Source organism: Leguminivora glycinivorella, chromosome 22 (genome assembly GCF_023078275.1).
Source record: "Leguminivora glycinivorella isolate SPB_JAAS2020 chromosome 22, LegGlyc_1.1, whole genome shotgun sequence".
NCBI classification, from domain to species: domain Eukaryota; kingdom Metazoa; phylum Arthropoda; class Insecta; order Lepidoptera; family Tortricidae; genus Leguminivora; species Leguminivora glycinivorella.
The window spans coordinates 6,394,014-6,411,429 of NC_062992.1; the positions used below are offsets into that span (position 1 = coordinate 6,394,014).

Below are 17,416 nucleotides of genomic sequence, written 5' to 3' on the forward strand. Positions count from 1 at the left end.
CATCGTTTGTCTTTTTTTCTTACTTTTTGTAAAAAATACTAAGGATTTTAATAATAAATGCATTGAAATTGGCAATCGCTGATAAAAAGCAGGAGCCAATTGGTCAAGGTAATAGTTAGTTACTACACAAAGGGGACATCCGTAGAACCATTTTCAAACATTTTTTTTCTTTCGACATGAAACTGTATTGCATTTTTCTGCCAACAAAGTTTTAGCAGATAAGTAAATTAACTTACTGGAATATTTTTTGTTATTCAATAAATACACAAAGGATAACTAACAGTTTTTTTTTGGTTTCAAGAGTTTTGATACTGCATATTTATAAGTAACAGTGCTGCTCTCTGGTGGCAAGAAAATACAATAATATCCTATTAATGTTCCCCGACCCGAAAATTACATAATATGTATACACTTATGAAGTCACAGGTTTTTTAAATCATATAATTCGCGCCTTTAGAACGAAATCGACACAAATCAACAGGGATTTGTTTGTACCTTTCTCGAAAGTGACCTATCACTTTTTTTTTGTTAGGAAGCATTTTTTGTGATTATTATTACAGATTGTTATTTTATAAGGTTTGTGAGAAATAAAAAGCTGTTTTTTTTATTTTAACATTGAATTTCCAGCGGAGATGAGCTCAAGTTCGTCAGAAGGCAAGACCAGTACTTGGGAAGGCAACACGGCGACGCTGCTTTCAGAAGATTACGCGGAAATCGTAGATGATGATGCTGATTACTCCACGCCGGCAGGTTAGTTTTTTAACCCCCGACGCAAAAACGAAGGGGTGGTATAAGTTTGACGTGTCTGTCTGTCTGTTTGTCTGTCTGTCTGTGTGTGTGTATGTCTGTCTGTCGCATTTTAGCTCCCGAACGGATGAACCGATTTTGATTTAGTTTTATTTTGTCTGAAAGCTGAGTTAGTCGCGTGTTCTTAGTCATGTTTCATGAAAATCGGTCCACTATGTCGCGGTCGGGGGTTTTTCAAAATTTTAATTTTCTGGTTAGGTTATTATATATTGCCTATTGGCTATTGGCTTATACTTTCCTTCAAGCCCAATCAATTCCTTTTTAAAAATTGTCAAAATGAATTTGAACGTTTTACTAATAAGGAATTGATAAGTATGAAATCGTGTCGAGTGACGTCACGGTCAACACATTTACTTTATATCTTTCTCTCTGACTATTAAATACAAATAGGGGTTATAAATAATCACTGTCCATGTTTTTTCTAATTGTCTGATGCTTTATTTCGTGCATGTTATACCATTTTTTTTTATTGAGTACCTACAGGCAAGGTCCTTATTGTCATGCGCCCTAGCAACCGCAAATATAGCGGAAAACGTCGATTCATTTCATATTATAAAACTACTTATTCTAAACAAAAAAAAACTGAATTGATTGCCATACCATTTTCACCTATCAATAAAGTGGAGTGATACTTGAGCAAAGTTTCATTTTTTCATTTTTTTTATACTACGTCGGTGGCAAACAAGCATACGGCCCGCCTGATGTAAAGCGGTCACCGTAACCTATGGCCGCTTGCAACTCAAACATTAGAAACGTGTACATTCCCTTTTGCTGTGTTAAGTACACAGCAAAAAGGAGTGTACAAGGTCTAAGGAGGGTTCGGGTTGCCGACGATTTAAAGGACAACAGACGGAACAAGTTAGTTCCGTAAGTCCTCCTGTCATCAGCACACCGCACCCTCGTTGAGCTCTGGCAGCCTTACTCACCAACAGGAACACAACACTATGAGTAGGATTGGTATGAGTGTGATTTCTTTTAAAATATAAAAAAAAATGTATCTTATTCGCAGTTCGAGACTACGAGTTGGTTCGCAACCAGATCGAGCTAACCGGCATCATCGGAGAAGGGCAGTTTGGTGACGTACACAAAGGTAAATCTATTTGCGTCACTGAGCATTTTCAGAATTTGGAACCCCCCAATTAGCGAAAGTTGTTAACAAAAATTAACTCAACTGTCAGTTTTGTGACGATAATAAAATTATAATAAGCATGAAATTTCAATAAAAATATTGTTTCTGTGTTAATTACATAAACTTTAAGCGATAATCTACATTCAGAATGGGTAAAAAGTAAATTTTTAGACAGATTTTACGCTTAATTATCGCCACAAAACTGACAGCGAGTTAATTTTTGTTAACAACTTTTGCTATTTGGGGGGACCCAAATTCTGAAAGTGCCCCACTGCCCTTTAAGATTTTTTTGGAATTTCTCGAGAACTTGTGCATGATTCAACATTTACCAGTTGATATTGTAGATTTACTGAAGTAATGTCTGTCAAAGCCTTTATATTTGTGACTATAAATAATATTTATTTAACATTTCGTATTTATGTGCGAAATGTGATTTGATATTTGCCAGTCGCTTTTTGATGAAGGAAAACATCGTGAGAAAACCGGACTAATTCCAATAAGGCATAGTTACCCTTTGGGTTGGAAGGTCAGATGGCAGTCGCTTTCGTAAAACTAGTGCCTACGCCATATCTTGGGATTAGTTAGCACAACGGACCCCAGACTCCGCGGCAAATACCGGTATAACGCAACGAGAATGATGATGATCGATAAAATCTAGGATTTTCCGGTAAATCTCTGTTTTTAAGCGACTTTTTTTTAATAAAACTTTATTGAGTTTGCCCCACATTTGCAATGCCTTACCTGACCTTGCATATTTTCCAGGCACGTGCCGAGTTGCGTCCGCGAACCATCCTTCCCTTCGGCGACAACTCACCATACAAAAACAACAGGGAAAGGGCTCTGGCGGAGAGTACATTTTACCTGTTGCTGTCAAAACATGCAAGTTAGATGCTGACCTGGACACCGCTGAGAAGTTTCTAGAAGAAGCTTGTAAGTATTTTTTATATTAAAGGAAAAAATGGAAAAATTTACGCTTCCGGCGGGACTTGAACCCGCATCATTTGCAATCCGTGCAAGGCTCTTAACCAATTGAGCTACGGAAGCCACGCCGGACATCGCAAATCTTTCCATGCCTTTCCTTATGTATCACACGTCTTGGGGTAAAAAATGTTTAGAATCGTTAGCAGACGTTTCTGCTTGTTAAAAAATAAGCTTGTAAGTACTTACTCTGTTGGCTTAGTAACCCAAAAAGAAACTTGGTCTCCGATACTAGACATCGCCACTTCTCAATTCGCGACTACTGATAGCCAATTTTGGACTCGACTCAAAGTTCGCGCGGCCCATATTGATTCAGCCGTTTCTGTTGCGTCTGAATGTCCAGTATACAACCACAGCGCTTTCATATATTTGATCGCCATTGTCCGAACAATGGCGATCAAATATACGAAAGAGGCGCGTTCCTACGCACAGGTAGTCGTAGTCTCAACTCGTATAGATGGACGCGTATCATGCATATGTAGGTATTTAGCTCTAAAAACAATAGGCGAGACGACTAAAAAAACTAATTAGTCCGTCAGTTAGATTATCAAAGAATTTTAGACACGTATTTTTTCCTTTATCTCGTAAAAGAAAAATGACGACGGTACAGTGCGTTGAAGTTTCGCGTGACGTCACGCCTAGGTATAATTTTTACTTAGAAGTGACGTCACAAGCGGAGTGGGGACTCCGGAACTTTGATGCTCTGTATCTTTGTATTTTTTCATTAATTAGAAAAAGCGAAACATATGTGTTTAGTATTTTTAGACGATCTAACTGACGGACTAAACAGAATGCCATTTTTTATGTATCCCTATTATTAGAAATAGGGCAGCTAAAGTATCAGTGTCTATATGGTTCTAAAACTACTCAAGGTTAATGCATTATGCACAATATTCAGCTGTGCAATAAAATAAATAATAAATAAATAAATATTATAGACAGATTGACTGAGTCCCACGGTAAGCTCAAGAAGGCTTGTGTTGCAGGTACTCAGACAAGGATATATATAATATACAAATACTCATATACATAGAAAACATCCATGACTCAGGAACAAATATAATTATGCGTTCATCACACAAATAAATGCCCTTACCGGTATTCGAACCCGGGACCACGCGTAGCAGGCAGGGTCACTACGCGCTAGGCCAGACCGGTCGTCAAGTTAGCAGAATAAACTTTAGTTTTAGAAATAAACTTTAGGTTTGTGGCCTAGCGGTAAGAGCGTGCGACTTTCAATCCGGAGGTCGCGGGTTCGAACCCGACTCGTACCAATGAGTTTTTCTGAACTTATGTGCGAAATATCATTTGATATTTGCCAGTCGCTTTTCGGCGAAGGAAAACATCGTAAGGAAACCGGACTAATTCCAATAAGGCTTAGTTACCCTTCGGGTTGGAAGGTCAGATGGCAGTCGCTTTCGTAAAAACTAGTGTCTACGCCAAATCTTGGGATTATTTGTCAAAGCGGACCCCAGGCTTCTATGAGCCGTGGCAAATGCCGGGATAACGCAAGGAGGATGATGATACAGGAATAGCATTAAATGTTTGGTTTTAAGTTTCCTTTACGCACAAGAAAACATGAGATTAACTTTGTATTACAGATATAATGCAGCAGTTCTCGCACCCGCATATAATCGGGCTGGTCGGCGTATGCAGCGCGCCGCCTATATGGATAGTCATGGAGCTGGCCACACTCGGCGAACTCCGGGCTTACCTGCAACAAAACGCTAGGAGGTGGGTACCTATATGTTACTATATAATAAAAACTTTACGTTACTATATATTCAAAGAAATATCGCAACGCCTGGTTGACGTATCCGGTGACCAGAGGGCTGGCAGCTACTTTGGCCAGCGAATAAGTTTGGCCATACAAAAAGGCAACGCTACCAGCCTACTGGGCCCCATCACCTCCGAGGATGATCTGGGGAGCATTTTTTATTTGTAAATATATATTAATTTGTGTAGTTTTAAGCTGTACATAATTATATTAAATTGTTTAGTTTAAGTTATATATAAAGAATTAAACCAAATCAGTTTAAAGAATAAATAATAGAATAGCAAATTTTATTATAAAAAAAAAACTTTTTACAAAAAAATACAACCGACCTCAAAAAGAACAATCATCATCATGGGGTTCACTTTATAAAAACTGTGCTAGTTTTCGAGAGAAACTACTCGAGTTACTTAAGAAAACACCGAAATGACCACACATGTGCCTTTAAAAATTGAGGAGTTCCCTGAACTATTCATGGATCCCATCATCAGAACAGCTCCAGGAGGGCGATTTTTTAATCTCGCATACGGGATTTTGTCACTAAAATACCGGTTGAAAACGGTGACTTGCCTATTATTTTCAGTGACAATTTTCTGAATTCGAACGCGCGAGACTCAAAAATCGGCCCGCAAATTAATATGGGACTTGGACGTAGCTCTTTTGAAACAAAAAAAGAATTACTGAAACTGGCCCGTTAAGCAAGCAGAACTTGCGGTAACATTGCTCAATGCTACATCTGGGAGCTTGAAACTTACAATTGCAAGCTTGCAACGTTTGAGCAACGTTTGAGGTATATTGATGTTAAACGAATTCGGCCGCGCTGTAGATAAACCCTGTAAGTTTCCCAGATCGGATTTTTACAACTTTCTATAACTTTGAATAGCAATGTTGCTGATACATTGAAATATAAACTTACTGGAAAGTTATGACGAAAACTTTTAATAAGTTCATTTTTCTACATTGCAACAATAGCACAATATGAAACTTGTACGTAACTTACACGCTATTCATTACGGCAATGTTACATTTACAATACACCAATAAGTTTGAAGTTTTATATTGTATTAACTTTTCACAGATACCTTTTAATAAGTTACAAATGTAACATTGCTTTAAATAACTATTGTGAAGTTCCTTGCAAGTTTCATTTTTGTACATTGCAACAATAGCACATTATGCAACTTGTACGTAACTTACACGCTATTCATTACGGCAATGTTACATTTACAATACACCAATAAGTTTAAAGTTTTATATTGTATTAACTTTTCACAGATACCTTTTAATAATTTACTAATGTAACATTGCTTTAATAACTCTTGTGAAGTTCCTTGCAAGTTACACTTGTAATGTACCTAAAAGTAGCTCTCATAATGTTTCATTTGAAACTTCTGCTATGGTTATATTTGGTATGTTGTGTCAACGAATCACTGGCAGTTTATTCGTTTAGTGAAATAATAATATTGCTGCAATTTACTAGATGCACGTTTTGTGCAAGTCACTCGTGAACCGTTCACACAATATTTCATAGGGATATTTCAGGGAACGTGATTTTTGTGGTTGGTAGGACGTCGCAAATATAACTGCACGCAAGGTGCTCTGCAATCTGCGTGAGCCTGAGCGAGCCTCGTGCGGCTGCCAGCTGCCGGTTCAAAGAGATCTCGCTTGATTCGATCGCGATTCGATTGAAACAAGCTAGATTCTCTCCAAAAGCCGACAGCCAAAGGCTCGCGCGCGAGTATGCTCGACAGGTTCGGATCCGTGCGCAGCTTTTACAGATACTTCCCAGCATAATTTTAATGATTATGTATGATCAAAATAACTAGAAACGAAAAAGTCAAACTTAAAAACTACCTCACACAAAAATTATTGATTGTAAAACAAAAACATGGATATACAGACAACATAATTATTTTATTTGAAGTTTTTTCTTCAGACCGCAAAAACAGCACCATACTAATGAAAAATGATATGTATACTTATGTAGTGTTAGACATTTGAATTGAACATATGTTATCATAATACACACAAACACTATTTTAAAACACTGCGTGAATACTACGACGGTTAAGAGCCCGCAGGACCCGAGCTCCTTCTCATATTTGAGAATACACCCGTCGCGCTGAAGATGCGTCACTAAGGCCGTTCGCACACGCACCTACTCCTCGCCTCAGGTGACATACCTGCAAAAAATTAAATTCATTAAATCTATAATTCTGATTGTACACGTGAAACATGAGTTTGCCGCTGATGAGATGAAGGATTTATGATATTTTGTATGATTTAACTTTATTGATTATTATTATTATTTGCCTGAGCGCTTTTGGAGCTCGCATCCTGCACAGTCTCCAATACGTCTGCACGATTTCTTAGAAACTGATAAGTCTTCAAGAGGAGACTTTGCAATTGTGGTTTTGTACATGGAATTTTCCTGTACTTAAAATATTTTATACCATACAAAATTACAAATGAAGCATTCGATAATTATAAGAAACACATTCGCAAAAGTTATTTTTAAATCAAATTTCTATTGAATATGTCTGATAGCGTGCATTAGGGTAATTTCGAAAGTCACAGAAAAATCACCATTATTTCCATCATCATATCAATATTCCCCTTTCGAAATTACCCGAGCATTTCTGTGCTTCGAAATTACCCCAATGCACCATGCTAAAAGAGTTGACCGTGACGTCACTAAACACGAATTCCTACTATTTCCATAATTAGCAAACTTAAAAAGAAGCTGATTTGTGTGCTACTCTGCGGAGGCGAATGACCGAAATGAACTGAATCTTTCCGTGCTCTGAGAATCGGTCTTTGCTCATTTAGTTCAGTACAGGATCGGCGAACACGAGCGGTTTGGATCGAGAACGAATGTCTGACTGCGCCGACCGAGAGTGAGAGCAGAGCAACAAAAAAGTCAAGTTTTCATATTAAACTTCGGTTACTTACAACCTTTCGGCCCGGAATGTTACTATCTGTAGACTATTCGTATCATTTTGACACTACTCGGTCCCATTCGTTCTGATCTTTCCGACCGCAACGGTCGCTGGTCTGGCTGAACTAAATGAGCAAAAGACCTAAAAGAGCGAACTAGTTCGTGGGGGCGACTGAACGAGATCGGAGCGCTCCGATCAACGAACGAAACGGCACAAGCCTAATGGCGACTCTGCGGATGCCAGAACCATAGCGAGCATCCAAAAGTCCCAAGCCTAATAATGAAATGCAACTAAATGTACATATTATGTTTATGACTGTACCTATACTGCCCCGCTAAGCCGAGTGGCGCTATCTCAAAACCAAATGATTTTGGAAATGGAACTGTCAGTTATAGATCCATACTAATATTATAAATGGGAAAGTGTGTGTGTCTGTTTGTTTGTCCGTCTTTCACGGCAAAACGGAGCAACGAATTCGAACGAATTGACGTGAACGAGTTGACGATTTGACGTGGTGATTGATTTTTTAAGTGGATATAGTTGAAGGGATGGAGAGTGACATAGGCTACTTTCTGTCTCTTTCTAACGCGAGCGAAGCAGCGGGCAAAAGCTAGTACTTTATAAGTTAGCTGTGGATTTCCGTTTGAGATAGCGCTTTTCGGCTTTAGGAGGCCAGTATAGGGGGCAACGAAATAATGGGCTTTGAGCGTGGAAGGGACATATCTCCGTCTCACTTACCTGTACACCTCCTGACATAATAGCTCATAAGCAGGGAGCGTACTTTTCATGCCGATGACATTAATCTGACATCACGCTCCAAATTGGGTGATCCCAAATAGTTTTATTGTAAATTATTAATCATTAGTCGTCAATTATTTTAATCATATACAAATTACTTCAAATACAGTAGTCCATTTACATGTGGCATAAATAATACCTACTTGAAATGTGAAACGTGAATAAAATTATTTGATTTGTTTTTATAAATAAATTTAAATAGTATTGTTAACAACACATTACAATAAATACGTAGAAAAGAGAATTTCTCTCTAACGTAAAGCACACCATCCTTCTTGCATTCATTACCATGCAAATAAATTCATAACTTAAAATGATATTGATGACTAATGATTAATAATTAACAATGATACAATTTGTGATCATCCTATATGGAGCGTGACGTCAAATTGATGTAATCGGCACGAAAAGTACGCTCCCTGCTCATAAGGTTCAGGTGGAATGCGGAATTACTGAAAGTACATAAATTTACTAAGTTGTAATGATTTTTTCAATACGTACATAATAAAAGGCATTTGTACGTCAATTTCCATAAGAAAAAAGTAGATAATGTAGATTCTATCTATGAGTACCGATACAATCAAAGCCCATTATTTCGTTTCCCCCTATAGGTGCAGTCATAAACATCATACGTACATATTGTACGTTATACGTAATTACGTACATCATTTTACCATAGTTAGTTGAAGTTCATTATGAAGGCATCGCCGCCGCGCCGCAGAATAGCACACGCTGAATTGACTAAAAGGAAAGTAGACTTCCCACTTAATGCTAGTTAGTTACACTGTCCAGTTTTTGGACAACTATATATATTATAAGAGTGACCCACATGTCAGTGCGCTCCCTAAGCGTATTTCAAGACTCTCAAATTTGTTGAAACATGGTCTTCAATAAATTTAATTGACTTACGAGATTTGTTATTAAGAGTAAAGTTTAAAAAAAACCGGCCAACAGCGTGTCGGGCCACGCTTTCCGGCCGTAGTTTTCCGTATTTTTCTCAAAAACTACTGAACCTATCAAGTTCAAAACAAATTTTCCTAGAAAGTCTTTATAAAGATCTACTTTAGTATTTTTTTTTTATATTAGGGTTCCGTAGTCGTAGTTTCGCCATGTCTGTCTGTCCGTCCGTCCGCGGATAATCTCAGTAACCGTTAGCACTAGAAAGCTGAAATTTGGTACCAATATGTATATCAATCACGCCGACAAAGTGCAAGAATAAAAAATGGAAAAAAATGTTTTTTTAGGGTAACCCCCCTACATGTAAAGTGGGGGCTGATATTTTTTTTTCAAACCAACCCCAACGTGTGATATACACGGTGTTTCCGGTATCACTCAAAACCTCAGACACCCCAACTGATTTTTATTTTTTTAAACTCATCTAGAGTATTCATCTTTTAATCTGATCGTTACTTTTTTTTTTATTGAATTTTTAATTTTCTGTACAGCTCTACTTGACTTTTAGCTCTACACTCAATAAAGTAATTGCTAACTACCATCATAAACCATAACACTATTTATTTGTGTACGTTACTGCAACGACATAAGGTTTACCAATAGACAGCTAAGATGTCACTGTAAAACACTTTAAAGCTTTGTCACAGTAAACTTCAAATTGGACAGGTAATCGCAGTAAGCAAATAAACTCAATATTCAAAATGACAAGGTTGTAATTAGGTACGAGTTCAATTTGTTATGACTTATGATAAACATTAAGATTAAACTGACAAACAACGTCAAACTAGTAGCGGAAAAAAAATCGTCCAAGTAACCAGCCAGTATTAATACCCCTAAATACTGAAAAAAGGTAAACAACCTCTTAGCAATGCGATATACACAATGTTGTATTACGAGTACAATAGAATGGGCACGTAAAAAATAATTAATAATACTAATTTAAATAAAAATATTACCCCCATCAAGATATAGCTCAATCGATTCTACTCTCGATTCTGAACAAACTGTTTTCAGGTTTTTAGTGTTAAGTGAAACACGGTGTATTGTTGGATAGGTATTTAAAAATTAGTAAGGGTTTACTAAGATCGTTTTTTGATAATATTGATATTTTCGGAAATAATCGCTCCTGAAGGAAAAAAAGTGCTTCCCCCCCCTCTAACTTTTGAACCATATGGTTAAAAAACATGAAATTTTGAACTTGATAGGTTCAGTAGTTTTTGAGAAAAATACGGAAAACTACGGAACCCTACACTGAGCGTGGCCCGACACGCTCTTGGCCGGTTTTTAGGGTTCCGTAGTCAACTAGGAACCCTTATAGTTTCGCCATGTCTGTCTGTCCGTCCGTCCGTCCGTCCGCGGATAATCTCAGTAACCGTAAGCACTAGAAAGCTGAAATTTGGTACCAATATGTATATCAATCACGCCAACAAAGTGCAAAAATAAAAAATGGAAAAAAATGCTTTATTAGGGCACCCCCTATATAGTCTTTATAAAGTTCTACTTTTGTTATTTTTTTTTCATATTTTTTTAAGTTGATAGGTTCAGAAGTTTTTGAGAAAAATACGAAAAACTACGGAACCCTACACTGAGCGTGGCCCGACACGCTCTTGGCCGGTTTTTTTTTTTAAACATATGGTTCAAAAGTTAGAGTTAGAGAGTCTTTTTTTTCCTGTAGGAGCGATTATTTCCGAAAATATTAATATTATCAAAAAACGATTTTAGTAAGCCCGTATTGATTTTTAAATACTTATCCAACAATATATCACACGTTGGGGTTGGAATGAAAAAAAAATCTGTCCCCACTTTTACATGTACCCTAACAAAACACTTTTTTTCCACTTTTTATTTTACCACTTTGTCGGCGTAATTGATATACATATTGGTACCAAATTTCAGCTTTCTAGTGCTAACGGTTACTGAGATTATCCGCGGACGGACGGACGGACAGACAGACATGGCGAAACTATAAGGGTTCCTAGTTGACTACAGCACCTTAAAAATGATGTGAGATTGAGATGATTATTTATCAATACATTCTTATTATAGGCTACTTTCCTTCTAGTCAAATCAGCTTCTTTTTAAAAACTCTCAAAACGAATTTGAATGATTTGCTGATATGGAAATTAAATGAAAACGTGTCGACTGACATCAAGGTCAACTCATATGGTCATTATAAATTTCAATGAGACTTCTTAAATAGAAATTGGGTTTAAAAATATGGCAGATTATTTTTAAAGGCAATTTCTATTTAAGTTTTGCTTCGTCAATCTCCTTGCTCTCGTTATCACTACTGTCATTGTCCGACATTTTGTATTACTGAATAAAAATACAGAAATAAATAAATGAAGAGAAAGGTAAAATGTGCAAGCTAACCAAATTCCATCGGGCCAAACAAGGTGAGTGCACTGTCGCGTTGACACATGGATCTGCAGTTGGAGAATGGCCTGGCACGAAGTAGCGGGGCGCTGGGCCACAACCATCTGAAATGTCCGGTACGTGGGCTATATAAAGCAAGTGCAAATAACAGGGAGGGAGGTGCAGAAACAGTTAATGAGAAAACCCAGGAATATTTATGAACACACACAAATAATTTGCAATTAAATGCACCCAAATATCAAATGCTACGCAAACGCTACACATCTCTTAGGTTAATTAAGCTGAGCTCGGACTATCAAAGGGTCATGTTGGACTATTTACATGACGTTTTTATACTTGGTACACAATAAAATACAAATATAAATGTTGTAGACAAGATACAAATATTGTACTCTCGACGGCTTTTTATTGTCAAGTTGTAATATCAAGCAATCACAACTGACTACATACCTAAGGGTCACTTGCACCACCGAAAATGGAGGGTTAACCCGAGGCTAACCCACCATTTCATATGGAATTTGACAGTCGAAAAGGGAATCAAAATAGACGTATAAATGCGCAACTACCTTTCTAAGCTTGAGAAAGATCCGCCGCGTCATTTGCACCCGACGAGTCCGACGACGAATGCGTGATGACTTGATGACGTGGCACTGGGATAGACTTCACTGGCCATTGCTCGCAGGCCGGGTCCTGTCCTGTTGTTGATCGCCGACTTGTCCAGGATGGCGGCAGATGATGGGGCATGGGGCAACAAAAAGAACCCTGAACCTGAAGACAGTGAAAAATTATATTGAATTAGAATGTTTAAAATAAATCGCGTAATGCGCCATGTCGGTCGTCCGGTGGCGAGCCTTTTTTCTGTAATATGATATCTTGGGGATTCACGCCGCCTCAGTGCGCGCCCCGAGACACGCAACGCTTAAGTGGGAACGCTACCACAATAAACTCAATAAGCTATCGAATAGTTAACTGCCACATAGGCTGTAAATGGGTAATTAAATAGCAAATCTCACCATTTTTCCGATCCGGTCAGCTAGCTTCAGCTAGCGGATTTATTTTCAAGTTCACACAGGCACGCACGACACGATAGAAGATGGCGGCATTGCATTGGCGTCCGCCGTCACGCTCCAGGCGTCGCGGCTTTTTTTTTTTAATTTATTTCCTGACCATGGATACAAGTCCTTCAGTCGCTCGCGGCGCGTCGCGGTCCGGGGTTGCCAACTCTAAAACCGTTCTCAGAAACAGAGGGAAAATTATATTTATAATATTCAGAGCCCGTAACTTTCATAATAATATTATTTAGTTCCGTCACCGTCAGTGGCGAAAATGCATATCGTGATTTCGCTAGGACGGGTATATACATATAAGTTGTATTTAATAAGAAACCCCCCTTAGTAATTAGTCTCTGGCATATAATTTATAAGTGTAGGTATTCAAAGAAGAAAATATTAATTTACGTGAAATGATCAATGAAGGATTTAGAAATAACTGACAAATATTATTTTGTATGTTTTAATGTTTATCTTTTAATATTTATTGTGATTTATTTTCAACACGGAATAAAAGTATAACAGCATCTCAAATAAAATAATTATAATGTATTAAATGATAATGCAAGTTTGAATATACTATACTTATGACGTTTTTCAGTACAAAATCGTGCTTCGAAGTTTCGACCCAGCATAATATAATTCGCTTCTCGCAGTGCGTAAAAAAAGACGATCTGTACTGAAAATGTTTATTAACAAAAACAAATGAGACAAAACAGAGAGAATGTCCTATATAATATTTATTTATTTATATCCGCCAGTGACCAAACTCGGCTGAGCCTGTATCTTGGCTAACTGCGAGTGTGATTAACATTTGTAATCACAAAATTTTTAGGGTTCTGTAGTCAACTAGGAACCCTTATAATTTCGCCATGTCTGTCCGTCCGTCCGCCCACCCGCGGATAATCTCAGTGAGACGTTATCACTAGAGATCTGAAATGTGGTACCAATATGTATATCAATCACGCCGACAATGTGGTAAAATTAAAAGTGAAAAAAATATAATATATATTAGAATACCCCCCCTACATGTAAACTGGGGAGTGATTATTTTTTTCATTTCAATCCTAACGTGTGATAAGTATATTGTTCGATAGGTATTTAAAAATTAATAGGGGTTTACAAAAATATATTTTTTTTGATATTGTTAATATTTTCGGAAGTAATGGCTCAAAAAATAAAAAATAAATGTGCCCCCGCCCCCTCTAACTTTTGAGCCACAACTTAAAAAAATATGAAAAAAAAATCACAAAAGTAGAACTTTATAAAGTCTTCCTAGTAAAATTATTTTGAACTTGATAGGTAGAACAGGTTTTGAAAAAAAAATACGGGAAACTACGGAACCCAATACTGAGCGTGACCCGACCCGACACGCTCTTGGTCGGTTTTTAGGATCGGTGATCCCATTTGTGTGCGCCCAGTAAGCTAGCAAGCCAATCCAATACAACCCACCGAACACCGAATCCCCCAATGTTTTAGCTTTTTGAGTAGGATGGTAAGGTAACTGAGACAGAGTATATCCTAAATCTCTTTTATACACTGTGGGAGTGAATAGGCCGAAATATATTTAACCATCCCTTTTTTGTGTAAATCAAACAAAAAATATTACATGAATTTAGTTTCTGAATGTATTTCCATGTAAAAAGTAAATGTTTTTCATGAAACGAGTTTTAACTTTTTTTTTTCTAAAAACATGATTCTTGAAACGAGTTTTAACTTTTTTTCTAAAAACATAATTCTTGAAAGATTTTACTTTTCACTTTTTGACATTTATCAATGAGGATAGTGAAACTTCAGTGAAACTAATCTCCATAGTGGCATCAACTCCCTTAAAAAGATCTTTTTTACTGAGTAACAATTAGATTTTTTTTCAATTGATAGTAACTCTGAAGCTAGGCGATGTCCAAAAAAGTATAAGTAGGTACATGACAATATAGTCTCTAAAAGTGGTCAGAAATACACTGTTAAAATCTTTTGACGACGTTAAAAATATTTAGGGTCTGTTTAACAATGTCTAACTAAAGTATAGCTAATCAATAAATAAAGATAAAACATCCCACAGTTTGCGTTTTGGTCCAAGAGCTGGCAGGATTTTTGAGCAGGTCCTTGAGGCAACCTGGAAAGGTGCTCAGATGCTTCTCTAATCATAACCCACATCAGGTCTGCAAGTCTGGCAGCTGGGGAGTGGGGCTTTATCGAGCTATGAATTTTTAAAGATTTAATTTTTTGGGCCCAAAAAAGGTGTTTGAGGCAACCTGGAATTATTAAAAAGTGAAAGTAGAGTTCCTCAGAAGTCGCATAGTGTTCATGCCAGATAATTTGGCCGGGTTCTTCACCGTGCCAGAACCGTGCAAAGTGGTAAAAAAAAATCCAAAGAAGGTTCTTGAGGCAATCTGTCATTTTTACCAGTAAAACATGAGGGTCTAAATAGCCATGAAAAAATAATGCCATGACATGAGGTGGGTGGGTGGGTGCCATGACGTACCCTGCCATTCGATCTTGAAAGTCAATTTTTTAGTTTTTCGTAAATAACTCGTAAACGGTGGCCCATAGCAAAAAAATATGTTAAACAGAAAATATCTATATAAAATTTCCTACAAGAAAGGTTATGTACGTTTTTTCGATACGATCAATATATAAATGGACTAGTTTTTTAAAGGTGCGCGGGGCCCGAGGGCATTTGATTTTTCCAAAAAAATTTTTTCTCATTCCTATTTTTGGACCCCGTTCTTACCACGTGAAAAATTTTAGCGCGCTCGGACCGAAGATAAAAAAATAACAATTCAAAGTCGGCCATTTTGAAATTTTTTAAATGCTATTCGATGGACCTCAGATAACTACATACAACATTAGTTTAAGTACTTTTAACCTTTTTCCTACCGTTACGGAGCTATGGGGATTAAAAAAACCTCCATACAAATTTCAATCGGTCTTCAAAGGCCGCCATTTTGAATTTTTCAAAATTTTGTTTTTGTATACTAATCTTTGGGCGACTGTACACGCGTCTGCCAAATTTCAGTGCGCTCGGACCATTTTGAAATTTTTCAAAAAAAAAAAGTCAGCCATTTTGATTTTTTAAAAATGCTATTTAGTGGACCTGAGGTGACTGTATAACATTTGTTTGAGCACTTTTCACTTCTTTGTACCGTTACGGAGCTGTGGTAATTAAAAGAAAAACCTCCATACAAATTTCAATTGGCCCTCAAAGGCCGCCATTTTGAATTTTTCAAGATTTTCTTTTTGAATATAAATTTTGAGGCAACCTTCCACCCGTGTGCCAAATCTCAGCGCACTAGGACCATTTTGAAATTATTAAAAAAAAAGGTCGGCCATTTTGATTTTTTTTAATGCAACTTTTTTCTTCCGAGACCTGTATGACATTTGGTCGAGCACCCCCGGCTATCTCTTACGGTTTAAAAGTTGCCATACAAAATAAAAGTGGCCAATTTTCTCACACTCGTAGCATTTTTAATTTTTTTTTAATTTCATTCGAATCAAGGCCGCTTAGAGATTCAACGACCAAAATTTGAGCACTCTACGAAAAGTCGGCCATTTAAAAAAAAAAATGGCGGCGTCAAAAATTTCCCAGGGTCCTCACTGCCAAGAATAATGTTATACAGAATTAATCTACATAAACTTTTTTAATATTATGTAGATTAATTCTGTGTAACATTATTTTTGGCTGTGAGCCACCGTTTTTGAGTTATCAACAAAAAACGGCCCATGTAATCTATTTAAAAATACTTTCCAACTAAAAAAATTATCCTAGCGTAAAAACCTATATAACATTTCTTATAGGAAATTTTATGTAGATATTATCTGTTTAACATATTTTTTTGCTGTGGGCCACCGTTTACGAGGTATTGACGAAAAACGGAGCATGTAATCGAAACACTTTCGAAACCGGGCTCTACGCGGCGCTACGACATTTTCGCTACATACGGGGAAACCCATGTAATCGGCTACGCTTCTACGAGCGGTGTGCCCGACAGTCGGGTTCTTGGTAGCGAAAGTGTTAAAAAAAACTTTCTTACTAAATTATCCATTTATATATTGATCCTATCCAAAAAACGTACACAACCTTTCTTGTAGGAAATTTTATGTAGATATTTTTTGTTCAACATATTTTTTTGTTGTGGGCCACCGTTTACGAGTTATTTACGAAAAACTAAAAAAAATGACTTTCAAGATCGAATGGAAGGGTACGGCTACGGACCCCACCTCATGTCATGGCATTATTTTTTCATGGCTATTTAGACCCTCATCTTTTACTGGTAAAAATGACAGATTGCAACCGAACCCTAATAAAACTTATTATATTATATTATTATGTATTTTTTCCACTTTTTATTTTTGCATCTCAGCAAAAGCAAATTTCAGCGGTTTCCAGTCCAGGACGGACGGGCGGATGGACACACAGACAGACAAATATGGCGAAACTATAAGGATTCCTAGTTGACTACGAAATACTAAAATAAGCGCCAAATTTGAAACATGGGCGAAGGTTTATTGTGCCATAGAAAATTTGAATTAGGCGCCTTTTTTAAACGACAGTATTTGCTTGGCCATAATTTTCTTTAAATAATTTTATTAATGTAAATGTTGCAAATAA

General features: G+C 37.1%; 1 protein-coding gene and 1 long non-coding RNA gene across 2 annotated transcripts in view; one reads left to right on the top strand and one right to left on the bottom strand.

Annotated features, from left to right (window-relative positions):
- Nucleotides 1-17,416, top strand: part of LOC125237913 (focal adhesion kinase 1) — a 109,472-nt gene that overhangs the window by 34,181 nt on the left and 57,875 nt on the right. Inside the window, 4 exon segments of the mRNA XM_048145148.1 lie at nt 628-750; nt 1,817-1,897; nt 2,699-2,866; nt 4,516-4,648. Coding sequence (XP_048001105.1) covers nt 628-750; nt 1,817-1,897; nt 2,699-2,866; nt 4,516-4,648 — 505 coding nt within the window.
- LOC125237915 lies at nt 6,584-12,921 on the bottom strand. The gene is made up of 4 exons (XR_007178387.1): nt 12,769-12,921; nt 12,322-12,523; nt 11,753-11,859; nt 6,584-6,871 (listed from the first exon to the last, which is right to left on the bottom strand). It is a non-coding gene; the product is annotated as an uncharacterized LOC125237915 (long non-coding RNA).